The 26192-nt window shown below is 42.5% G+C and overlaps 1 protein-coding gene across 4 annotated transcripts in view; it reads right to left on the bottom strand.

The window, feature by feature from the left end:
- LOC149311302 (gamma-aminobutyric acid receptor subunit rho-1) overlaps positions 1-26192 on the bottom strand; it is an 81599-nt gene that overhangs the window by 6406 nt on the left and 49001 nt on the right. For all 4 annotated transcript variants that reach the window (XM_089530752.1, XM_089530748.1, XM_089530751.1 and 1 more), the window contains exons 3-9: positions 23216-23322; positions 18396-18463; positions 16015-16238; positions 7637-7719; positions 4621-4761; positions 2705-2857; positions 870-1066 (exon numbers count right to left, since the gene is read on the bottom strand). In XM_089530752.1, the coding sequence (XP_089386878.1) occupies positions 870-1066; positions 2705-2857; positions 4621-4761; positions 7637-7719; positions 16015-16238; positions 18396-18463; positions 23216-23234 (885 nt within the window). In that variant the 5' untranslated portion in view covers positions 23235-23322. The remainder of the gene's footprint in view (positions 1-869; positions 1067-2704; positions 2858-4620; positions 4762-7636; positions 7720-16014; positions 16239-18395; positions 18464-23215; positions 23323-26192) is intronic.

Below are 26192 nucleotides of genomic sequence, written 5' to 3'. Positions count from 1 at the left end.
TAAAACAGATAGTTATTAAAAGAATAAAACATTTTAAAAAGATAAAACTATATAGAGAGAAAAAACGCTATCAAATTTTTAAACTGGTCCAACACCCCAGCCTGTCCTTATAGCAATTCCTTAAAAGCCTGTGTGAACAGGTAGGTCTTCATCTGCCGGCAGAAGGCCATCAAGGAGAGAGCCATTCTGATCTCCCTGGGCAGGGAGTTCCAGAGCCTAGGGGCAGGTAAGAGTCAGTACAGTAACAAGAGTGCATTTTTGGACCTTAAGCCTTTCTTGGTGCCTTCAAAACAGCCTTTCTTAGAAAGACTAGCTTCTGAAATGGACTCCAGTAGTTTAATATCACATGTTTCTAAGAGTCAAATGTTTTGCAGATTGCTTGCCTACATAGTTAACAATTTAATATATTTTAGAAACTGGTTTTACTTTGTGAAGTCCTCCCTAACTTTTCATGCCCTGGAATGGAGAGATTCCTTGTACACCTTTCCAGTTGAGAAGGAGTAGTACATGGGGGGAACTCCATGCGGCTTTGGGCCCCATAAATGAAACTCCATGCTAAGTTCTAGTCACTGTCCCAAATGGAAAGAACTAGCAGATGCCTGAACTGAGTTATGGGAGGTTTGGAGAAACTCAATGTGAATGTAAGTGTTGGGGCAGCTCCTGCTAAGGAGGGATGACGTCTTGGAGCAGGGCTCCAATCTTGTGTCGTTCAGTGTCTCAAACCAAAATGGTCCCTGCTCCTATTTAAGAACATGTCATAATTTATAGGTTTTAAATGCTTTGATTTGTTTACATTTCTGAAACATCTTTATGGAATCTATATGGATATTTCAGTTACATGTCACAGCACCAAATGATGGTACATTTACCTTGTCTCGTAGCTTCCGTTCCTTCCGTTCTTGCACTGTAGTCAAGTAGTTCACTGCAGCATATTCTAATACTGAGAGAAAGACGAACACAAAACTGACCCAGAGGTAAATGTCCACAGCTTTGATGTAGGACACCCGAGGCATGGAGGCATTGACGCCTGTGATGATAGTAGACATGGTCAGCACTGTCGTGATCCCTGAAGATATACAATTATTCATTTGGAGATAGTCATTTTAGAAACATATTGGCATTGTGTACACAGAGAGGAAAGCTTTTCATTAAGAAAATTACATACTAGATTGAGCTGTGTTGGTTCTCTCTGAATTATCTTTGCCATCTTCTGTGCTGTCACTTTTCTGTGATGACCCTATCTGTTTCTGCACATTAAGTACTAGTTTGTAGAAGCTGATGCATTGGATAACTTGTGGCTATGTAATTCTAAAAGCATTTACTAAGCAGTAAAACATAAAATATGTCCAGGTAAACCCCATGGAATTGCTCTGCCCAGTTACAGTCCCGCTCACACATATTTGAAGGTATGTCTCAGTGATTCAATGGAAATAAAACACTTGTCAAGTGGACACAAGATTGTTCTGCAAGAGTCCCTTATAACTAGGGATGGATGAATTTGCTCACTTCTAATCCATGCCACTTGTTTGAAACTATCATTCCCATCTATTTCTGTGTTCCTTGGGTATGCTTTAAGATCTATAAGTCTATATCTAAATATATAACATTGCTTATATATTCAAATTATAGATACAGTGCACCCGTGTCATACGCGGGCACACTATACACAGCTTTCAGCATACACTGAAAGCCATGAGGGAGCGCATGGGACACAAGGGGCGAAGTGTCCCATTAAGATGAATGGGTGTGTGCCCATGGCGCGTGAGCGCACAACCACGCCATACACGAGCCCCATTACTTTCAATGGGGCTCGAGCATATACAGGGTTTTTTTTACGTGAGGGGGTCCGGAACAGATCCCTGCATAAAAAGGTGTACTGTACTAATATCAAGGAGGTAAATATGCAGATGCCTACAAAATGTGGAAAATTGTTTATATTTATGGTCAACTACATAGTTACCTCTTAGAGGTCTATTGGTTATTGTACATTGTCAATAAATATTCGTTTGAATTAAGTAATACTACAAATATAATTGGATCACTGTTCAGAAGTGTATGCATGTAGATCACATAATTGTATGACCAGAGACTTGACCTCCATGTTGTTTACAAAAAAATCATACTTGAACTTTGCCACAATTTTATTTCAGTACTTGTTATCAATTGCAAAAGAGGGAAGATCTGAAGACTAACATTGTGGCATTGGGTATCTTTACACCCAATGGGCAACTGTGGACGGTGTTCTCTTTATGCATCTGCAGGCAGAAACACATCTGGATGCTCTCCCTTGTCCATTAAATGGGCATAGGGGACACACTAGTAGAACAGTATTTTGTGGGGTGTGGGGAGCAGAAGTGTATTTGTTAAAGCTTTACACAATGCAGAATCTTGGCCATTATCATCATCAGTCTAATTGTTTAACACAACCTGGTGCCCTACAGAGATGTTAGACTATATAGCTCCCATTGTTCCACAACCAGCATGTCCTGAAGAATAGGCTGGGCGCCATCTAAGGAAGTGAATATATCTTCTTTCTGCCGCTAGCCCTTATGTCCAGCTATGAGTCCATTAAGAGGTGTTGGAGAATGGCTAAGTGAATGCCAGTCAGACATGACAGCTACATCTGCCTCTCAGAAATGCTCCCTTTGACTATAACTACATAAATGGAACAGAATTAAATACAAGGGAATTTATACTCATCTACCTAAGGGAACTCTTGCAGGCACTGCTCTGCGGTCTATCCAAAAGGACACCCAAGACAGCATGACCATCAAAGTGGCAGGGAAGTAGGTCTGAAGCAGGAAGAAAAAGATGTGTCGGCGTAAAGTGAAGTTGATATAGAGGCGGTTGTACCAGCCTGTAAGAGAAAGAGGAGGAAGTTGTTAAGAGAGCTAATGCACTACCAGTTATAAAACCACATGCAGAAGTCACATCTTTTCACAAGACTGGTTTATTGTAAAATATTACCTGCAAGCAGGAGCTTTTTTTACAGGGTAGGGATGTTAATCATGTGGAGAGACTTCTATAACAATTATTCATATGTATTAGTGTGAACCTGATTATTACAATGCTGGTTCCACCAAAAGAATAATGTCCAATGAAGCCATGGGGGGATATCCCAGAGTTCATGTTTCTTCCTCACACAGCAACCAGCAATATTCATTTCTGTGCACCTAAAGGGGAAATATGCCCTGCTTCTGTAATTTTCATAGAGAAATAAATCAGTGGTTGTCTTTACAAAGAAGTTAGTATTCTTGTTCCTTCCTCATATTAACAACCTTTGTCAAATACAGATTAATCATGGCACTATTGTCACGAACTTCAGATTTGTTTCTTAAATTGAAGCAACTTTTCACGTAGTATTATCCATTTTTTTCCTGGTTTTTTTTATGCTGTTCGTATTTTTATAGTGTTTTAACGTAATGAGCTGTTTTTATGATGTTTATACTGTATGTTTTGTATTCTGTTTTGTATTCCTTTTGCTTTGCTGTAACCCGCTTTGATCTACCCTGGAAAAGCAGGCTATAAATAAATTATTATATTATAATTAAAAGAGTTAAGCATGTTGCTTTTGGGCACATAATGGGCAGTGAAAAATATTGTTTTGGCTATGAGCGCCGTTTCCCCACCTAACTCCTGAATGTGTACATAACGTAATTCATATTTTGGTTAACTGCTACCATTAGATCTTCTCCTTACAGAGGTCATGTAAAGGTGCCCTATGAAAGTGATTTTCAGTTATCAAAAAGCAATTGCTTAGAATAAGGGCTGTGGCCCACTGTTATGACATTGGCAATTAGCACATGAAGATTTCACATGCCACTCATTGCAAAATAGTCATTTTCATCACTTAAGAGAAGGTGCTGTTAGTGTAAGGATGGTGAAAGTGCAGCCCCAAGGCTGTCTGTGGCTGCATCTACACTGCAGAAATAATGCAGTTTGACACGGTTTAACTGCCATGGCTCAATGCTATGGAATCCTGGGATTAATAGTTTGTGGTGGCACCAGAGCGCTCTGACAGAAGGCTAAATATCTCACAAAACTACAAATCCCAGAATTCCATAGTATTGAACCAAGCAGTGTCAAAAGGCATTATTTTTGCAGTGCACATGCAGCCTGTATGGCCCCTGAATCCTCCAGACTGCCCTTTATCTAGTTTAAAAAGTATGAATTGCTTTTCTTGGAAGCTTATTCTGCATTGGTTACAGGGACCTCCTGCATGTTTAAAAATATATATTTTTAAAAAAGCAGATGTGACCTGGTTACTTTCAGTTTTGTTTCTTTCATGGTTATACATTTTTAGCAGTCTGTGTGGCCCCTGGAAAGTCCCTGGGATAGAAAACTGGCCCCCAAACTTGCTGCATCTGTCCACCATTAGGTTAATGGGAATACATTTCTCACAATAAAATTATCTCCTTGTTAATAACAAGCTATAAGGAGACCTGGTTTGAGCACAGGCAAAGGTGTGCAAACCCAGGTTTGGGATGTAGAAGCAACACAGAATAGATCATATCTAACATGATGCTACAATGGCCTCCCAAGTCCCAAACAAATTTCTCCAAGCACAGATAAAACAGATCCCAACAAATAAGCCTGACAAGCCTTTCACAGAACACTCACCTGTGCTGCTATAGAAGGCAAGCTTGGTGGTAGTGTGAAATTCTTGTATAAGGAACTGGGAGAGTGATATCCTCTCATCTGTTTTCAGGGAGTCATTCCCATTCTTCCAGTAAAGCATAAGATCATCTTCAGTATAGGCATCTACAAAGGGTGGTGGAATTATTAATTATTAGAATAGAAGGAAGCATCCACCAGCATGAACAACTACACACACACTGATCACAGGCCCTTTACATCTTTCTATTTATACCATATATATAAATAGAAAGACGTAAAGGGCCTGTGACCAGTTTCCATAATGTCAGTGATGGGGTGGGAGAAAGATTTGCTCAAGCGCCAGAGTTTGGAAAAAGTATTTTTAAGCAGTGCTCCATACAAGCTGTGCATTTCTGGGAACTGTAATCCAAAAAGTGATTTTTTTAAAGGTCTGCTCCACATCACTAATATTCCTGATTACAACACTGCAAACATTCAGCACATTTTAAGCAAGTACAAAAATAAAAGTTAGACACCTCATGTTTGCAAGCATACAGAGTGATTTTAAGGCCAGGTTTGACTGTTGGACTAGGACTGGGAAACAAGGGCACAAATCCTCATTCAGCCATGAGAAACCGCTGGGTGACCTAGGACAAGCCCAAGACAAAGGAAGTGACAAACCTCTGATTAAATCTTGCTATGAAAAACTATTGATAGGGATGTTCAAGTCAACTTGTAGGCACATAACAACAAACAAGTAATTTTACTGTATTTAAATAACACTTTGACCACAATAGCCACCAGAGACCAGAAAGTAAGAGTTGGTTTATTAAAGTCTTTCCCAACCTGGTTCCCCCTTCTCTCCTAAAGGGAGGATTACAACTAGCATCTTCCCTGAGTAACCTCTGCATCTGTTTCTTTCAGGTAGCTAATTACCTTGCCTCACCACAGGTCCTGAAAAACTTGAATAAGAGGACCAGCAGATGAGAAAATTAGTCCTGATTTTTTTTTTTTAAATTCCAAAACTCACACATTTTTGAAGGCAACCCAAAATGTCACAATGCTACAAAAAGCTTCATCAGGGTAAGTATTATTTAAAAAAAAAAAAAAAGGGGGGGGGAGGGATGAGGTAGAGTGGAAAAAAAAGTATAAACATTAGGTCAGATGTTGTGGCCATGAGGTCTACATACGTATTTACACAGGTTTTCTGGTAAATTACAATTTAATTTGGAATCTATAATGTCATTGAAATTGAAGTAGCCATCAAGATGAGACTAGAACAGATGAGGGAGGGACTTGCTATCTCTTTGGGTTCAAAGTGGTAGTATCTCCCCCTCTCTTTTTTTTGCAAGCTCCTTGGTCCATCCAGAAGCCAAAATTGCATTAATGCCATATGACAGTCTTGCTCACTACTTGGACAACTGCACCACTCTAGGTCTTCTCTAGAGTGCTAGGGCCTCAGAGTCACCTGGTAAGCCTGTTTTGGATCTAGGGTGTAACACAATGGTACCAGTTTCTTCCCAGGAACCTTTTTTATGCATCTTGTGAGGTCAGCCCATCAACAGCCAGAAAGAGCAGACACTGAAGCTATATCTGTTTTTATGTGTTCCCCCTGAAGCTCCCCACAGCTTTCTGGCTTTGGCCCCATTCTCACTTGGGCATTTGTCCTGGGTAGATCTAGGTTGGATACGCTAAGCCAGCACCAAATCTCTCCGGCAAGAAGTTCATACTGCCTTTACCCTGATGGAAGATCCCCGGTGCAATTTACCCTGCTTGATATTGACATTTCCAAAAGGAGCACTTCAAGATGAAGCCTCTTTGTTGTCAATCAAATTTACTTCTGCTGTCATCAGTGGTGATGTGTCGTGCAGCCATTCGCCAAAGGCATGGGTACTTCCCCCCTCCTTTTAAAAAAAAATCTAGCAGGAATGTTTACATAGTCTGTCATTTTGACAGATTATGCGAATGCTACATGCTCCAGGGAGGGAACTCCTCAGCTCCCTCCCTAGGCCCCTGACTCCTACCTGTCCTTGGAGGCCTCACCAGCGGGTAGCCTAGGTAGAACAGTCCTGGGCCATCCTCTGCCTCCTCCTCCCTCTGGCTGAGAGAGTGTGACTTGAACCGGCACTGTCTGGCGTGACAGCGCTCCATTCCCCTCTCCTCCTCCTCCTGCTTCCCCTGCCGGCTGTCTTCCCTTACCCAGGCCTCGCTTGATCCAGCCATAGCAGAAGGGAGGGGGACCCCCAAGGGTCCCCAAAAGACCCCTGCCATGGCTGCATTGAGCGAGGCCCGAGTAAGGGAAGACAGCCAGCAGGATGAGGAGAAGGAGGAGGGGGAAATGGAACGCTACCGTGCTGCACAGTGCTGGTTCAAGGCACACTCTCTAGCCAAGTCACACTCTCTTAGCCAGAGGAAGGAGGAGGAGGAAGAGGAGGAGGGCCCAGGACTGCTCTAACCAGTCTCCCCGCCAGAGAGCCCTCCAAGGGCGGGTAGGAGCTGGGGGCCTAGAGAAGGAGCTGAGAGGTTTCCTCCCTGGAGCATGTAGCATTCACATAATCTGTCAAAATAAATTACCCAAAAAAAGCCGTGCGACAGGGGTGGCATGTTCTGCTCACTGTCCACCCTCTGACATTTAGCCCTCCCCCCGAACTTGACCCGATCATGATTGGGGCCAAGTTCACATTCGCTTGCACCAGGTTTTCCAAAAAGAAAAGAAGAATACTCCACTTTCAGAAAACCCGCGCTGAGGGGGATTTGCCCTGGATCTGGTGTGCAAAACCCCGATCCTGGTGTGCAAAACCCGGCGCCAGTGGGAACGCCCCACTTTTAAACCAGGTTGCAATTTGGTGCAAAAGGTAGTCTGAATGGCCCCTTTGACTGCCTATGCACAGGAGGCTTTTTGTTCTTTTAGAACTACCCCAACCAGAGAGCTATGAAAACCACAGGAGAAGCATCTTCCAGAAGAACAGTACACAATCCTAATTTGAAGTTGAATTTGAGCATCAGCAGTTGATCTTCTGTACAGGTCCTGTTTACTTACAGCTTTCAATTTCCAATGAACATGTCTGCGTATCGAGGGGAAAGCGACTGAAATCCATGTTGCACATGGCTGTTACAGTTACCCTAAAAACAGAATAAGTATACTTAAAATTCCTTATAATAAAATTAAAGAGATAAAAAGAATAAAAAGGAGAAACAATGCATGTTAGGTACATGAAAGTCTTCTACATCTTTTGGATGCAATTTTAGGCAATGGTCAATACAATACTATTGTGTACATTTATAGGTAAATAATTCCCACTATATTCAGCTGAGATCTTTCCTAAGTAAGGCACACAGGATTGCAAACCAAGCCTCCAGTCCTACATGTAACTATTGGGGAGTAGCACTTATTTCAATAGGATTTTATTCATGAGCATGCATAGTATGTATGTGACTGCAGTCCTAAGCACAAAGGCTGGTATCTTGCTCATAAATTGTGACTGGGGTGGGATGCAGTGACTCAGTGGTTAAGACACTGATTCTGATGATTGCAAGATCGACAGTTCAAGACCCAAGTGCTGCGTGACGGAGTGAGCTCCCATCACTAGTCCCAGCTTCTGCCAACCTAGCAGTTCAAAAGCATGTAAAAGTGCAAGTAGATAAATAGGTACCACTTTGGTGGGAAGGTAATAGTGTTCCGTGCAGCCAGCGCTGATTTCCTTGGCTAAGAAATGGAGATCAGCACCTCCCCCTACAGTTGGACACGACTAGACAATCTTGTCAAGGGAAAACCTTTATCTTTTACCTTTTAATCTAGGACTGGGGAAGGCAGCTATGAAAGAACTAGTGCAAAGATATAAGATATAAGAGTAAACACTAAAATTAGGATCATCCAAGCCATAGTATTTCCCATCATCTTGTATGAATGCAAGAGCTGGCTAGTAAAGAAGGCTGATAGAAAGAAAATCAACTCATTTGAAATATGCTGCTGGAAAAGAGTGTTGAGGATACTGCGGACACCCAAAAAGAAAAATAAATGGAATGTAGAACAGATCAAGTCTGACCTCTCCCTGAGCAGGGCATACGTATTCTAAATGAATAAATAATACAACCAAACTGAGGCTGTCATACTTCAGCCACATCACGAGAAGAGATTACTCGCTAGAAAAGACAATAATGCTAGCAAAGGTGTAGGTGTAGTTGAAAAAAGGGACACTGTATACCAAGTGGATAGACTCACTTAAGTAAGACACAACCTTGAGCCTGCAGAACCTGAGTAGAGCAGTTGTGGACAGAGTGTCTTGACGATATCTCATTCATGGGGTCACCATAAGTCCAAGTCGACTTGAGGGCAGCTAATAACAAGAAGTGTGATTCACACCATCATAGTTCACTTTAGTGGATGTTGCACATATTGGAAGTCTCTTCCAACTATACAATGCCCAAAGGCTTCCCCACATTATATCTTTCATTCAAGCAGTGTTGCCCCCCCCGCTGCCCTGTTATCAGCAGAATGCTTCCAGCTACTGAGAAAGAGAGGGATGTATCCTTGCTCATGCCGCCCACTCTCCATCAATATGGAAATGGTCTTGTGGGCACTGCTTGAAAGGTACATTGTGGGAGGACAGGTTGGAAGATGTGGCTGCAGAGATGTAGCTATGTCTTCTGATGCAGGATCTCTGTCAATATATTAAATCCAGAATCTACCTCCCATAGAAGGAACGGTCTCTTCCATCCACAAGAGGATTCTGATCCCCTAGAACAGAGTTTCTCAGTCAGGGTTCCCTGGAACCCTGGGGTTCCACGACAGATTGTGATTGCACAATGGGGGGGTCTTCTTCTTCTTCTTCTTCTTCTTCTTTAGTTGTAGCTATAATTTTTGTGCAGAGGCTCCCTGAGACCTGAACATTTTTAAGGGGTCCTTCCAGAGCTAGAAAAGTTGAGAAAGGCTGCTCTAGAGAAAACCTTCTGATAGAATGAACAGATGGTGCTTTTTACTATTTCCCCCAACGTGCAGCAGTCCTCTTGGAATTTGGATCTAACTTTCCACACAAATGGGCTGAGATCCTACACTGAGAAGATGGTGCAAAACTTTGTGCTGAGTTATATGGTGGTTGTGCAACACCACTTCGTCAGTGAGTTGCAAAGCTGTGCAACCAAATGTGTGCACAATGTGCCTGCATGCATATTGTGCCATAAGCATTCCTAATGGCACAGCATGCACAACTCTGGCTTTGCAGCCTTGAACTGAATGCAGACATGCTGCACTAGACAAAAATGTCCATTTGCTTCCATAGGTGAACTTACACATGAATAAGACACCATGTGAGGCCACGGAGTGGATGGATCCTCTCAGTCCTTCACCTTATATATTTCTTTCTACTGGTGAAAGCTGAAAGAGGGGCACTTTCACTTGATCCAACCCTCCTCCAAACTACTGTACAGTATATACTTTTGTATAAGTATAGACATTTTAGTAAAAAAATTGACCCAAAAAACCTGAGTCAATTTACCTGCAGGTCAATTAAGTACTGTAAGTACTATACTTTAACTCTTATTTTAAAGAGAACTATCCTTTGGTGAAAGGGAAGAATGTAATCTGTCCTGGAAGCACTGACTCCCCTCTACTCTCTTATCCATCCAGCATTTAGGATGAACACAAACAGTTATGTCTGCTGGAATTTTGTAAGCTTTTTGCATTGTTTTTCTTTGTTTCATCCTTTTAGATCCTTTGTTACATGCCCCTAAACTTTTGCCTTGAGTTATCCACAGGTCATAGCAAATCCATAATTTAGGCCCCAAAACTTTCCCTTGACTTATACATGACAGTGACTTAAAGTCAAGTATATACAGTAACTCTAAAATAGACAGGCAAAATAGTTAACTCAGCTACAGTGAACATACTGCATTGTGAAACAGTTAATATACCAACAAGCTGTAACTACTTTGGCAACAGGCTTTTTAATAAATAGGCTGAGAGATTGATTAGGCATAGTTCAGTGCTTTGGGATGTAGCTGTAAAGGAAGCTGTAAAAATGCAAGTCACTGTTGCTGAGAGATGTGGAAGTTGTATTTCCAAAGAGAGTGTTATGACAAAACAAAAGACTGTTCTGTGCTTCTTTATCATTCCCCAAATCCACAGTCACCTCTGGCCAAGTCTTCAGTAGACTGTGGATTAGGGCTTTTTTCTTCATGAAACAAGTAGTACACATGCCTCTTGTGGCTGCCTCTTAATTAAACTGGGCTAGTTGTCCCTAGAGAAGAGCGAGCATATTATGAATGTTGACCTCACTTACTCTTTATTCCCACCCCATCAGGCTCACCAAAGTCACTGGCACCTCCTGATTTTAGGCTAATTGTCTAAAACATCATTCCCACAGATTCAGTGACACTTTCCTCCAGTACGTCTACATATGACTTGTTTGGTTGGCTGAAATTCTCTCATTAATTAAATGAATGAGCTGGAAACAGAATAATAGAAGCATCAAGCTGGAAGAGATTCCAGGACTCATTCATCATTATTATTATCATTAGCAGTGGCGGCAGCACCTTTGATGTCCAGTGCAAGAATTCACCACTGAAACATCAGTTGACAGGTGAGGCCATCTAACATCTATTTAAAAACAATGTAATGGCTGGAATCCTGCACTGGGGAATGTAAGTGTGGCACATAGCTATGTCTCATTAGGAGCTCCCCCCCTCCCCTTTTAAGCAATGCAGCCCCTGCAATATTACCATTTCCATGCTGCTGGAGAGCAGGGAGATCTGCAGAAATGCATCCAGCAATTTTTCTGTAATTGGAGGAACTGCAACAAGCACCAACTCTGGGGATTCTTGGGAGGTCCTTCCAGATGATGTCTTTGCAGCATATCCAGCTACAGGAAAAAAGATGGGCACATCTCTGCTGATCCCTGCCTTCCAACGATACAAAAATTGGTGTGTTGCTTAAAATGTGGGTTGGGGGGATTTGCATTGTTAAATGGTCGGTAAAGAATAATAATAATAATAATAATAATAATAATAATAATAATAATACTGTTTATTTGTATCCCGCTTTTCCTTTTCAGATCAAAGCAGGTTACAGCAGCACGGCAGTGCACAAAACATCCCAAACAGCATACACATGTAAAAGACATGAGCGGTACAATCAAACAGCTTAAAAACAGATAAAAAACCTACCAATTAAAACCATAACAATAGCTAGCGAAAGTGCAGGTGCATCAATACATCGGGGGGAGAGTGGATGTTACATTGTCTGGGGGAAAGCCTGTTTGAAGAGGAAGGTTTTTAACCTCTTCCTGAATATGTCGAGGGAGCTAGCCGAGCGGAGCTCATCGGGAAGAGAGTTCCAGAGCTGTGGGGCCGAGCTGGAAAAAGCCCTTTGTGCAGACACAGAATGTTTCATATTTGGAACTCTTAACAGTTGCTTCCCGGCCGACCTGACAGTGCGGCGCGGATTATATGGGGAGAGGTGGTCCTCCAAGTACCCTGGGCCCAAGCCATTTAGGGCTTTATAGGTGATAACCAACACCTTGTATTGCGCCCAGAAGCGAATGGGCAGCCAATGTAGATCTTGTAAAACAGGTGTTATATGGCTGGTCCTGGGGCATCCAGTGACCAGCCTGGCTGCCATGTTCTGCACCAGTTGAAGCTTCCGGGTTTGGTACAAGGGTTGCCCCATGTAGAGCGCATTACAGAAATCCAACCGAGAGGTTACCAGAGCATGTACCACCGTTTCAAGGTCCCCCCGGCCCAGGTAGGGTCGCAGCTGGCATATCAGCCGAAGCTGATAACAAGTGCTCCTGACTGTCGCATCCACCTGAGATGTAAGGTGGAGCGACGAGTCCAGGAGCACCCCCAGGCTGCAAACAGAGTCCTTCAGGGGGAGCGTGACCCTGTTCAGGACAGGTGGACATATTTCCATCCCCGGGCCTGGGGAACCTATCACGAGTACTTCCGTTTTCTCTGGATTCAAACTGAGTCTGTTTTCCCTCATCCAGCCCATTACTGACTCCAGACAGGCATCTAGAGGAGAGATGCCATCCCTGGTCACTGCATCAGTCAGAGACACAGAGAAGCATATTTGGGTGTCATCAGCGTACTGATAACACCGCGCCCCATGTCTCCGGATGATCTCTCCCAGCGGTTTCATGTAAATGTTAAATAGCATGGGGGACAGAATGGCTCCTTGAGGGACGCCAGATGTAAGCACCCTCTTATTGGAGCACACGTCCCCCAGCTGCACCATCTGGAATCTACCCGAGAGGTAGGAACGGAACCACTGGAGCGCAGTGCCTCCAATTCCCAACTCCCCCAGGCGTTCCAGAAGGATACCATGGTCAATGGTATCGAAAGCCGCTGAGATGTCTAAGAGCACTAACAGGGACATGCTACCCCTGTCCATGCCCAGACGGAGATCATCGACCAAGGCGACCATGGCAGTCTCAACTCCATAGCCTGCCCGGAAGCCAGTTTGAAATGGGTCTAGAAAATCAGTATCATTCAAGATCGATTGAAGCTGAATGGCAACCGCCCTCTCGATCACCTTCCCCAGAAAAGGCAGCAGCGAGACAGGCCGATAATTATTATGAATCAGGGGGTCTAGGGAGGGCTTTTTTAGCAGCGGTTTTACAATGGCCAATTTCAAGCTGGATGGAAAACGCCCTTCCCTGAAAGATGAATTAATTATGCAACGTAACATATTAGTTACAGCTGCGCCTCCCTGAGCAGCTAGCCAAGAGGGACAGGGATCGAGCGAGCATGTCGTCTTCCTAACACTTCTAAGGATCTTGTCCACTTCCTCAGTACTCACAGACTCAAAATGATCCAGTACAATTGAGTCCACGGAAGCTCTGGAGACCTCTATTCTGGATCCTGAAGAAATACTGGCATCAAGGTCAGCCCTTATCCAAGAGGTTTTATCCGCGAAGAAGTTATTAAACTCGTCACAGCAGGCTTTGGATGGTTCCAGAACAGAGTTCAGGGAGGAGGGTAGCTGAGTAAGCTCCCTCACTACCCTGAACAGCTCTGCCGGACGCGACTCCGTGGACGCGATACATGCAGCATAGAATGAATTCTTTGCTGCACTTATTGCCACTCCATAGGCCTTCAAAAGGGAGTCTAGGAGTGCCTTGTCGGCTAAGTCCCGATGTCTTCGCCAGTCGCGCTCTAGTCGTCGCAGAACCCGCTTCCTTTCCCTGAGATCTTCCGTGTACCAGGGCTGTTTTTTGGAAGCGGGCCTGAGAGGACGCTTGGGAGCGATACTGTGTATAGCCCTGGAGAGGTCAGTGTCCCAGATGTTTGTCAGGGCATCAACAGAATCGCCGTCAGTTCCAACCATATACCCCTCTAGGGCCTCTTGGAACCTTTTGGGTTCCATCAGCCTTCGAGGGTGGACCATTCTAATAGGTCCGCCACCCCCGGGAGGGATCTGGGTAGAAGCCTTGAATTTAGCCTCAACCAGGAAATGGTCCGTCTATGACAAAGCGGAGATATTGGTTACCTCCGCCCATGGATTCTCCATGTCCGTACAAAAGACCACATCAAGTGTATTACCAGCAGAGTGTGTAGGCCCTGAGACCAATTGGGATAGGCCCATGGCAGTCATGGTAGCCATGAACTCCCGAGCCGCACCAGATGGACCTTGGCTGGCCTCGAAGGGGATGTTGATGTCCCCCAGGACAAGAAGCCTAGGGGAGTCCAAAATCAGCTCCGAGACCAGCTGTGTGAGCTCGGCCAGGGAGTCTGTTAGCGCACGGGGTGGCCAGTAAACCAACAGAATCCCTAAACTATCTCTGGCCTTCAGGGTCAGGTAAATACACTCGATATAGGTAGTTCGTCGGACATGGTTCCTGGCGAAGGAAAGGGTGTTCTTATGAATCAAGGCAACACCCCCCCCCCCCCCGCCCACCTAACCTGGTCTGGTCCTTAACTGAGTACCCGAAAATACTCAGTAATGACCGAAAAGCTAAGTTGTGATAATGCAAGTCTGAATTGTCATTTGTTGTTGTATTTTATATCATCATACCACACCAAAAGTGTTGGACTGTGATTCTGGATGCCAGGGTTGAATTCTCTGCTGAGCCATGAAACCCACTGGTTGACCTTGGGCAAGTGACATGATCTCAGCCTCAAGGGAAGGCAATGGCAAGCCTTCTCTGAACAAACGTTGCCAAGAAAACCCTGTGATAAGTTTGCCTTAGGGTTGCCATAAGTCAGAAATGACTTGAAAGTACACAACAACAGCACATCAACAAGACTCTAGCAAATGTTGACAGATATGCAGCTCAGATGAGCACTGGCACCAAAGTCTATCAGGTTTGAGTCTGTCTGCTGTACAATGACACAGGTTGGAGTTTTCTGCAGAGCCCTAGATCTCATCCTTGTGGCCTAGCACTCTCTGCTATTGCCATCTATTCATCTGCCCTCCCCAAGTGTGGGAGCAGTGACAAGAGCAAGAAGAAACAGGAGTGTATCCTGAAAATTGAGCCTAGTGCAAGGGGGGAAAAAAAACCCAAATAGTCACCAATGATAAGGATGAGGAACTAGGAAACTCCATCAAAGGCATCTTGCCTAGGGGACCCTGTCTCAAAATCTGTACCCAATCCAGGCTCAATCCACCAAATGACTCTCCATGTATGACTACCATTTTGCAGTTTGAGTATGGGTTGTGTTGGGGGTACACACTTATTTTTACATTTGCTAATCTTGAAATGCTTAACTGATTTATGGATTCTCCACAAGAATACAGTACATGGACAAAATAATTGTTGTTAACCGCCCTCGAGTTGACTTCAACTCATGGCGACCCTGTGGATGAGACAACGCCAAGACTATATGTTCTCAACCTCTTTATTCAAGTTCTGTAGACTCAGGCTTGTGTCCTCCCTGACTGAGTCTAGCCATCTGGCATGTGTCTTTCCTCTCTTTCTACTGCCTTCTACCTTTTCTAGCATCATTGTCTTTTCTAATAATTCATTTTTCCTCATGATGTGGCCAAAGTATGACAGCCCCAATTGTAGTCATCTAGGCTTCCAGGGAGAGTTCAGGCTTGATCTGTTCCAGAACTCATTTGTTTGCCTTCATGGCCATCCATGGCATTTTCAGTAATTTTCTCTGCAGCACATTTCAAATGAATTAATTTTATTCCTATCAACTTTTTTTTTGTTATTCTCCAGCTCTCACATCTACACATGGTGATGGAGAATACAATGGCTTGGCCGATCCACACAAAATAATACAGGCAACGTTTTAACCAGAGATGGGGAATTTTGGATTACAACTTTCAGAATTCTCTAGTCAGTATGACCAGTAGTCATGGTGGCTACAGGAATCTGGATGCTGTAATCCAAAAAAGCCAAAACAACATTTCTCACCCCTTGCATTTCAGCATATTTCCAGAAGCTAAGGCAAAGATCACAGTAGGTTTCACTTTACCTCAAGCTATAAAGTACTTTTCCATCTGGCTGGACCCGCAACATGACGTTATCTGTTGTGGTGTCATGGATAAAAGAGCGTTTGGAATGTACAAAGAACATGTCAGGCACCCAGATCTTTTTCACAAGCCTGCCATCAAAGGTCATGCTTTGGTTGTTGGTACTCGGAAAGGATAATCTTTCGTCTTTCCAATAATGTCTCAGATAGAGCGTCATAGTGAAGTCCTGACATAAAGCAAAAATTGAGAAAGGAAACATTTCATTCATGTTAGTATTTTTAAAATAAATACTATTTAATTTAATAAATATTATTTAATTTAATAAAAAGTACTGCTTAGTTCCATGTAATACATAAAACAAGCTAAGAACAAATATACCCACATCATTACAACATACACAGCACATTGCATGAAATGAAATACAGTCCAAACTCCCATTGTGGGAGACAGGCAGAATATAAATCCTTGAAATAAATAAATAAAAATAATAAATGAAAGCTTTTGGTCAAAAAATTAATATAATGCAACATTTTGGAAAAAAACATTTAATCAATATTGCTGGAAAAGTCTGCTGCGATAGGTCTGCTAGAAAGGAAGAAATCGTCCTCAGTTTGTAGGAAATAAATACACGCCACATTTTAATTTCCCATCTTTCTGTTATTCACTTGCCATGTGTTAACTCATGCTGTCACCCCCAGGCTGCCTGCCACACACGCCAGCCACCCACTTCTGCCAGCCAGACTGCCTCTGGCATGGTGGGTTTGGGATGCTGCTACTGCCCAGCAGCCCCTTTTGGGCCTGGCAGGGTTGCTAGCTGGGCTGGGAAAGGAAAATAGTGAAGGCAGTGGCGGCAGCCACCACCATAGCCTCCTCCCTTTCCCCAAAAGGAAAGGAAATTGTGCTTGCCCTTGCTGCCATCACCTCCCTTTCCTACCCATCCAGCCTGGAACAACCCCACACCCACCATGATAGCTGCCAGATCTGTCAAATTTTGTATATGGAATGAAGTATCTTGTCCTTTGCCTCAAGCAGCAACATGTCTTAGGCTGTTTCCAGGCCCTTTCAAAAGAGCTAAAATTGCACAAACCAATTATTTGACACAGGACAGGAGGCTAGCTCTAACCCTAATAGTGGCCTGTTACAGACTGCCAAAATAAAGCTGCTTCGGATCTCTTTGGAGGTATGCTATTTAAATGATGCATGCATCCTAAGAATCTGGAAGCTGCACCAAAAGCTGCACTCCGGTGCTTAGGAATGGAGTGTGGCTTTGATGTGAACTCAGGACTCTTAGGACCCATGCATCATTTAAATAGCATACCTCCAAAGAGACCCGAAGCAGCTTTATTTTGGCAGTCTGTAACAGGCCTAAATGTCCTGGGATAATGCCCTTTTAAACCCCCAATTCTCCCCTGATTTCCCCCCATCTGATAAAGTCCTATATGCATCTCCAGCCTGGGTAGTAGATCAGGAGAGCTAAAGCTTGCTACAGTTTGCAAGTTTAATTGCTTTGTTGCTACAGCTTACAAAGACTCTCCAGGTGGTATCTGTATTTACTTTCTGTATGTACTCATGTATAAGTATAGACATTTTAGTAAATAAAAAGACATTTAGTATTTTTTGCTCTACAGTTTTAATCAAGAGTCTGTATCTTCAAATACAAACAAGCACAGAAATTATGCATAATCTGAAGCATCTTCAGTACTGAATTAAAAGAAGAAAGACAAGGCTAGGATCCATTCTTATATCACTTAGTTTGGCTTAGATCAGTGATACTCAAATTTTTTTACTCTCGGGACCGCATTTTACATCTACATACGGAGGTTGTGCCCCCCTCCCACCCACTCAGCGCAGTTTATGAATAAAAATATTTTCTTTATTTAGGGAAAGCCCCTTTAGTTGAGATTTCTGCCTTAATTTCCAGACAGGAAAATATAGGTGGGGGGGGGGTGTTGAAGGACAAACTGTGAGCAACTGTGGTTGGCACTCAATACATGGGGAGGGCTGGCCCTAGCTCTCAGATTTTGGCCTGGAAAGTTCAAGGCCTGGGAGAATTCTGAACTGTAATGCTAGTTGCATATTCATCTCCTGGCTTCAGGAGTGCACTGTTTGCTTTTGAGGAAACTGATGCCAATTTGCAAGCTTAGTGATACATGACTGGACCTCTATGCTTAACATGCCTATTTGTAAGCAAATATTACAAGTATGTTAAATAAATTGTCAGTACTTTCTCCAAGCAAGGCTGATTTCCTGAAACATCTTACCACTTGGCAAAGCAAGGAGCTGCAAAACAACATGCTCCATTCATTTATTAATATATGGCTTTATCCTAAAATATTAATTACAATTTAGGAAGAAAAAATCTGAGTCACCATCCGGCACTTACCATGTCAACCTCTGAAATACTATCCAAGCTTTCAACTTGTACATCTACTCCAACAGGAATTGCAGGGCCTATGGAAACAGGAGACATAGCATGCAAACCATCAGAAAGGTTCTTTCAAACAGAAAGAAAGCAAAAAATAGCAGAGGAAGAAGTAGTTTGTGCTGATGCCACTGCTGAGGAACAAACTAAACTTATTTATTACAGTGGACCCTTGTTATACGTTGGGGTTTGGTTCCAAGATCCCCCATGGATAACAAAATCCGTGGATGCTCAAGTCCCATTAAATATAATGACATAGCAAAATGGAAACTTATAAAAAGTGGAAAATCAAGGTTTGATATTTGAAATTTATACTTTTTTTGAACATTTTCAAACTGTGGATGTTTGAATCCGTGTATAAAATAATCTGTGTATAAGAAGGGCTGACTGTAATTAAGTTATTTATATCTTGTCCTGTATTTGAGGCTCTCAGGGCGCGTACAATAAAATCTGTATTTATTCAGAACAATTCTAAACAATAATTCGAAAAGAGTAAAAATATATTAAATCATTTACTGGTTAAAACTAGACAATTTAGAACCGATTAAAACAATTTAAAACAATGCCAACCATTAGCACATGTGCAAATTGGATAAAAACAGTTAGGCCCCAAAGACTTTATTAAAAAGCCATGATTTGACTTGGCCCCACAATGATACCACTGTTGGCACCAATCAGGCCTCCAAAGAAAAGGTACAGTGGACCCTTGTCATACGCTGGGGTTTGGTCCCAAGATCCCTCGTGGATAACAAAATCCGTGAATGCTCAAGTCCCATTAAATATAATGACATACCAAAATGGTGTTCCTTATAAAAAACGGAAAATCAAGGTTTGATATTTGAAATTTATACTTTTTTTTGAACATTTTTGAACCGTGGATGCTTGAATCCGTGTATAAAAAATCAGTGTACAGTATAAGAAGGGCAGACTGCATTCCATAATTTATATGCATAATTATATGATTGGAGATATATATATATATATATATATATATATATATATGAACCTAAGTGTTCATCCCTGGGCCTAATGAGCCAAAGGGCTCATCTGTGGGGCCTAAAAACCCAAAGGCACCAGATCCTGTCTGATCTTGGATGCTAAGCATGGTCAGCCCTGGTTAGTACTTGGATGGAAGAGTGTCAATAGGTAGTGTAGGCTATAATTCAGAGAAAGGAATTGGCAAAATTGCCTCCTAACGTTCCTTGCCTAAGAAAATGCTATGAAATTAATAGGGTCACCATAAGTTGACAGGTAACATGAAGGAACCCCCCCCCACACACACACACACATACATGGCTCCATCCAGACTGACAACAGGTGCCAATTCAATCAGTTTAATTTAATGTCAAAACATGTCACTTTGGGCCATTTACATGTCCATACCCTCTTTCCATTTGTGTGTCTGTGTGTCTCCTCCTCCTTCTGCCCTCAAATAACCCCTTCTCATTTCATTTTTTATAACTAATACTTCTAGTGCATTGTTGCTATATGTCTAGGTTTGCCACTTATGGCTTCCCCACTGAAAGCTTAAAATGTTAGATTTCTTGTTCCAGTAAGGATGATCTTTGTGAAATACTTACACAGATCCTTCTACAGGAGTTAACACTGCAATTACAGAACATGACATTTACTAAAAGCATAAACATTGCTCCCCCTAATGAACAATCCTGAAACTAAAATCCTTTTACTATTAATTGAATATGTACACAGAGCATTTAGTAATAATGAACATTCCCCATCTAGGGGTATAATATTTGGACTTGACTGACCATCTGTCAGCCAGGAAAGGGTAGATAAATTACAATGTTCTTTTAATCCACTGGGCCCATAAGGAAGCATGTTTTCCTAATCCTCTGCTCTAAAAGCCTGGTTTTGACTGCTGACAAGACACAACTGCAGTGATAACAGTGAAATACTAACTTGGAACTCTCTAAATATTCTTCCGTTTTGAACTATTCCTTCTGTAGGTCAGTGAAATGATGCATTAGTTGATTACATATTAGATACCCATATCCACAGGACATGCACACCAGCATGGCTGCAATGAGGTAAGCCTCAGGGGGATTTCACAGCTGGCTGCAGAGAAATATGAGCTGACCAGAGAGATTTCATCAGGAAAAGGTTAAGCTTAATGCCCCGAAATTTAATATTCATAGAAGGTACACCAGCCTGCTCCCCCCCCCCCCGGGAACATGGATGGGTAAATAATTTGAAACACTACTCCAGGGCACAGCTTTGGAAGTTACTTTGAAAAAGAATGAATATAGGGACATGCTGAAACCATCCATAACTGAGCAGTGGTCTGGATCCAAGAACATCATCCGATCACTACTCAGTTATGAGTGCCTATTAGTATGACACTACATACATTCTTCTTAAAAGTAACTTCCCTAATTCAGCTCCAGGGGATGGAAGCACATCAGTGCTTGGAAACATTCCTTTTTTGGACTGTAACTCCTCCCAAAGCTCCAAGCCAGCATGGTTACTGGCCATGCTAGCTAAAGGATTGTGGGAATTAGCATTTTAAAAAGGCAACTTTCCCAAGCTTTTGTATTTTTCTCTAAAAGTGGTCCAATTACAAATCATTTTCTTTTTAGCAATACATGGACACCTCTGTTAATGAAGTAGATGTGTTCTAGAGCATTACCTCTTTAATAGAAAATGTGATACCAGAGGCATAAATCACATGAAAAGAATAATAATAATTCAACATGCTACAGAGATTTTAAAAATGCAAAACTAATAGTTTGTACATGTGAAATGAAACATCTAGGTCATCTTTACACAAGTAAACAAAAGCATTTTGAATCTTCTACAGATCTGGAAGTTATCCTGGAAGTAAACTAGAGCACCTTGTAAAAAAATTCTCCTCTGCAAGCTAAGACTTCTCTAAAAAAGCAAAGCACCCTCAGATGGATTGGAAGAACTAATCTACCCAGCAAAATAAAATGAAAATATGCTCACAGAACTTAAAAAAGGATTGCTTGGCACCATGTTTGTGAAAAAACCCAAAAACCTCAAACAGGCAGCAGGATGAACATGGGAGGACCAAACTGAAAAGCAACTTAAGACAATCAGCACATGTCTATTTTGACATAGGTCTTACTAAATCCCATTGAGCTCAGTAGACTTAAAGTCTTAGGTAAGTATGTATGGGGTTGTAGGCTTAGTAAGATAAATAAGTTTGTAAATAAAACTGCCTTAATTTGAGCAGGGTCAACATCTGATTGAAATTCTGGCACTTACCCTTTTAACATGGAAACATGCATCTAATTTTAGTCTTTTCTCTTCCCCACTAAAAACCCTTCCCTTTCCCCAAGATTCACCAACAAACATTAGTTCAAAGAAGGCTTGAGCTCTGACACATTTATCTATTTAAAAATAAATAAATAAAAGTCAAGCATTTAACGTTTAAAATACGCTACTACTTTGCACAAGTAAATAGGTTATGTCGGTTGCTTGCCATGTTTTGCCCTGGCCTCTGTTCAGCCTCTGATGTGTTTAAATAATTTAATGGCAACTAGAAATTCAGGAGGCCCAGTTCTCAACATTAGAGGAGTGACATAAGGTAAAACTGCTCTTATTATATTTCTGCTTATCCAGAAGCTAATGTGCACCTTGTAAAATGTGCAAGATGGGCTGGCCTTAGACATTTTGGTGTGTGAGGTGGAACAGCAAATGGCTTCTTCCTCCCCGATTAAAGGTACATCATATCCAAGGCTGGCCAAGATAATTTTAGTATCTGAGGCCAGAAAAGGAGAGATCCCTAAGCACTATTGTCTGAGTGTACATGTACAACAATGACAAATGAAACTGATCAAAATTGCTGCCCTTTCATGGCATGCAAAGTCAGCTGCCTAAGGCATCTAATTTAGAACTTTATCACATGAGCCTCATTCCCACTTTGGTCTTGCCACAATCGTGTTAATAAAAAGAAAACAAAAAAAACACACAGTTTTGCAGCTTTTATTATTATACCTCTCTTCAATAGCACAACAGGGCTTTTTGTGCTATCAAGGGTCCCTGCACTTTCCCTTCTTCATCTCCCCCCCCCCCCCCTTATTGCCACCTCACTGACCTGCCAGCTTCCCTCCTGCCAAAGAAAGAATAAGAATGTCTCCTTGTAAGCAGACAGTCATTTCTTCTTTGGCAGGCTGGGGGAACAGGGAAAAGCCTGCTTTGGAATAGGAATGGGGGAGCAGGGAGGCGACACCTGACTACCCAATACCAGAACAGCCATGTCAGGAAGTTATCACATGAGGAGAAATGCTACAGCAGTGTGTTTGGGACCTTCTTACTGGTGTTTCCCATCAATGAAAAGGGATGCTCTTATAGCAGAGCCATGATGAAACAGCTATGACATTGTGCAATAAATATTGCCAAAGGTGCTATTCTCTAGCTTTAACAAAAGATTTACACTTCTTAATCCATCTAATGACAGAGTATGGGTCTGCTACCTTTTTTCAAGTAAATGCAGCAAACGTATCTTTGGGAAAAACTTAGGCAAAAAGTCATTTTGCTTTCAAAACAAGGGAACGCTTTTACTTGGCTACTTTCACAGAAATGAATCCTACTGTTGGTTTCAATTAGAGTAGACTCACTGGATAAGTGAGATTTACATAAATGTTGACTTACAAATCAGCAGTAGATCTGTCCTTGTTGAGACAACCAACAGAACCCAGACAATAGATTTCTTTTGCTTAAAAAAATTAGTATATAGTGTATTTTCAAGGAAATGCAGAGAGGAAAAGAAAATATCAATTGAATTGCATGCTTCATACCTCCAAAACCAGGTCGCATGCTGAAGTCATGGTCATCTATTCTCAGAAGCTGCTCTGATTTTGTTAGCGGTGATTTGGTGATATCAGGACTTCGTTTTAGTATTGGACTGTATGGGGAATAAAAACCAACAGTCATATATACTGTAATCTACTATTCCTTTAAGACTCATAGAATATCATACAGGGTTCCCAGGTATCAGGCCTGGTCTCTCTTCTCCAGTTCAGGGGAAAGGGGGAGGAATCTCATAGTAAGAGCGACATCTTGAAAAGTGTGTGTTTATATATCTTCCTCATTAGTTAGACTTTATGTTTGTTTTTAACTTAAGTGACAAACATTTTGCAACTGTGGTTGATGTTTATGCATCAGAGGCTTTCCCTTGTAATACCACCAGGGCCTGCCTCCATGACATCCCAAGGGTCGTCACTGGGGCTCAGGTTTTGGCCCATAAATCTTAGGTTAAGGGAGTCCTCACATGACACTTCTAAATATCAGTGTGGGAGGGGATGCATGTTTTCTTTGTTTAATTATCTGGATACCTCTGAACAGTCAAGCCACAGGGCTTCCCAAACTGTACAGTATTAAGACCTTATCACATGAACTTTAAAAGCGTTTCAAGCAGGGACGCGGGATAGAGGCGAGGATTATTGCATGCCAAATCACTGCCTAATTGCTGCCCGCCATCAGCCTGGGTGCAAGCCATGTCCCTGCTGTGCTCTGCCAGCACTTTTTTGAAGTGCTGGTGGAGCACGGCTGGGACCGGGGCTGATGGCGGGCGGTGATTAGGCAGCAATTTAGCATGCAATAATCCTCGCCTCCATCCAGCATCCCGGCTCCAGCCCAGGAGGCTTGAAATGCTTTTAAAATTCATGTGATAAGCTCCTTAGTTTTCATTCAATTCATTGAAACTAGTACCAGTGGAGAAACTAAAGATGAAGTGACATTGGGTTAGGGTGTAAAAACTCTAGAATACAGTGGTACCCCGGGATACGAATGCGCCGCCTTACGAAATTTCCGGGTTACGAAAAAAATCTATTTAAAAAAACTGTTCCGCGTTACGAACGTTTTTTCGGGTTACGAAAAAACTTTTGGTGCTTTTCGGCGCTATTTCGCACCAAACCGCGGCTTTTCCCCATTAGCGCCTATGGGTTTTTCGGCTTACGAAGCCTTTCGGGTTACGAAAGCGGCGGCGGAACGAATTATTTTCGTAACCCGGGGTACCACTGTATATTGGAAAATAGCTCCACATTATTATTATTATTATTATTATTAACCTTTATTTATGAAGCGCTGTAAATTTACACAGCGCTGTACATACAATCTTTTTAATTAGACGGTTCCCTGCCCTCGGGCTTACAATCTAAAAAGACATGACACAAAAGGAGAAGGGAGTGGTGGAGGGAAAGGGTAAGAGGTCCAGCAGTTCCTCTCTACCTCTGAGGCCTGGACCAAGGCAAGATGAATGATCAGCAAATCACATTTCAGGCCCTTTGGTTCGAGACAAGAGTGAGAATCATTACCTCTCCAGATGTTGTTAAACTACAACTTCCAGCATATTTCATTACTGACTATGCCAGTGGTTCCTGAACTTTGATCCTGCAGACATCCTAGCCAGCTTGGTCTGCATTCAGGAATTCTGGGAGCTGAAGTCCAAAACATATGAAGGTCCAAAGTTTGGGAACCACTGGACTATGCTGTCCAGGACAGCTGTCAGTTGCAGGCCAAACACATTAGGGAGACTGCATGAGTCCTACCCTTGTTTTAAGATACAGTCTCCATGGTAGCTAATGTTTCTGGGTACATGTGAAAGTGCTGGTTATGATCTATAAAGCTGTATACAGCTTAGGTATAACTATCTGATCGGACTTATCTTCTTGTACGAGCCTTCTTGGTCCCTGAGATCCTCAGGAGAGGCCTTATCTCAGGGTGGGTCTACATTGGCTAAAATACTCTGGACTGTTCCCAAAGTATTCTGGCCCCAAAGCTGCCCTGAATTCCCAACATTACTTGCACATTCTGGAGAGACACTGGGTGACTGTTTACATAGCATTCTGCTGTGTTGCCCACCACTGCTGCCAGTGTGAGTTGCTCCCTCTGAGATCAGAAATGAGATGCCCAGTGTCGATGACATGGCTGGGTGTCTTGTTGTGACCTTGGCAGGAGGGACCCATATCAGTGGGGGCAGGGATGGATGGCACAGCAATATGCTGTGTAAACAGTCACCCAGTATTACTTTGGAGTGCTCTGGATTTTCTGGAAACATTTGAAGAAAATTGTGAGTTTTTTAATTTTAATTTAATACATGGATGGCCCAGATTCACTGCAGAACTGCCCTTCCCATATGAAGACAGTCCATAGTCGAATTGAGCCTTTGGACGTGCATCATAAAGACATGAGGGTGGCAGAGGGAGAAACCAGTTCATTTGGCTTGTGTAGACATGCCCTCAGTCTTACCACCTTCACAGGTACAACAGGGCCTTCTCAGTGGCTGCTCCCAGGTTCTGGAGTTTCCTTCCTAGGGAGACTTGAATGGTCCCCTCCTTCCCTTGCTTCCTTCAACAGATGAAGAGTTATTTTTTTCTGTCAGACATTTAGAACTGAAGGTTTTTAAGGGAAGGGCTTCTAAGAGAGAGCTGAGCTGTTTTAAATGTACCATATTTTAAATGCTTTTTATCACATGTAAGTATATATTCTAATTTTTAAAAATATTAATAGCCATCTACCTATGCTGTGTACACATTCTTGGATGTGTGTCTGACGGCTCTGGATCAACCATGGATTTAACTGTGGTTACTGGACAGACACTGTTTGATATTCAGTCCTAAATACTCTTGCTCTAAATACTCTAGCAAATAGGCTTAGGGCTGCAGCCTAAAATGACTGATTCAACCACTGCTGGTAGCATCAAACACCTAGTGGAGGAAATACCAGTGGAGACTGGCAGCTTCAAATTTCCACATAGGAATCCACTCCAGATTT

Source organism: Sceloporus occidentalis, unplaced genomic scaffold (genome assembly GCF_023333645.1).
Source record: "Sceloporus occidentalis isolate IW3139 unplaced genomic scaffold, rSceOcc1.0.p SCAF_6, whole genome shotgun sequence".
Taxonomy (NCBI): Eukaryota; Metazoa; Chordata; class Lepidosauria; order Squamata; family Phrynosomatidae; genus Sceloporus; species Sceloporus occidentalis.
Note: the sequence above shows the minus strand (reverse complement) of the source record. Positions and strands in the feature narration are given on the sequence as shown.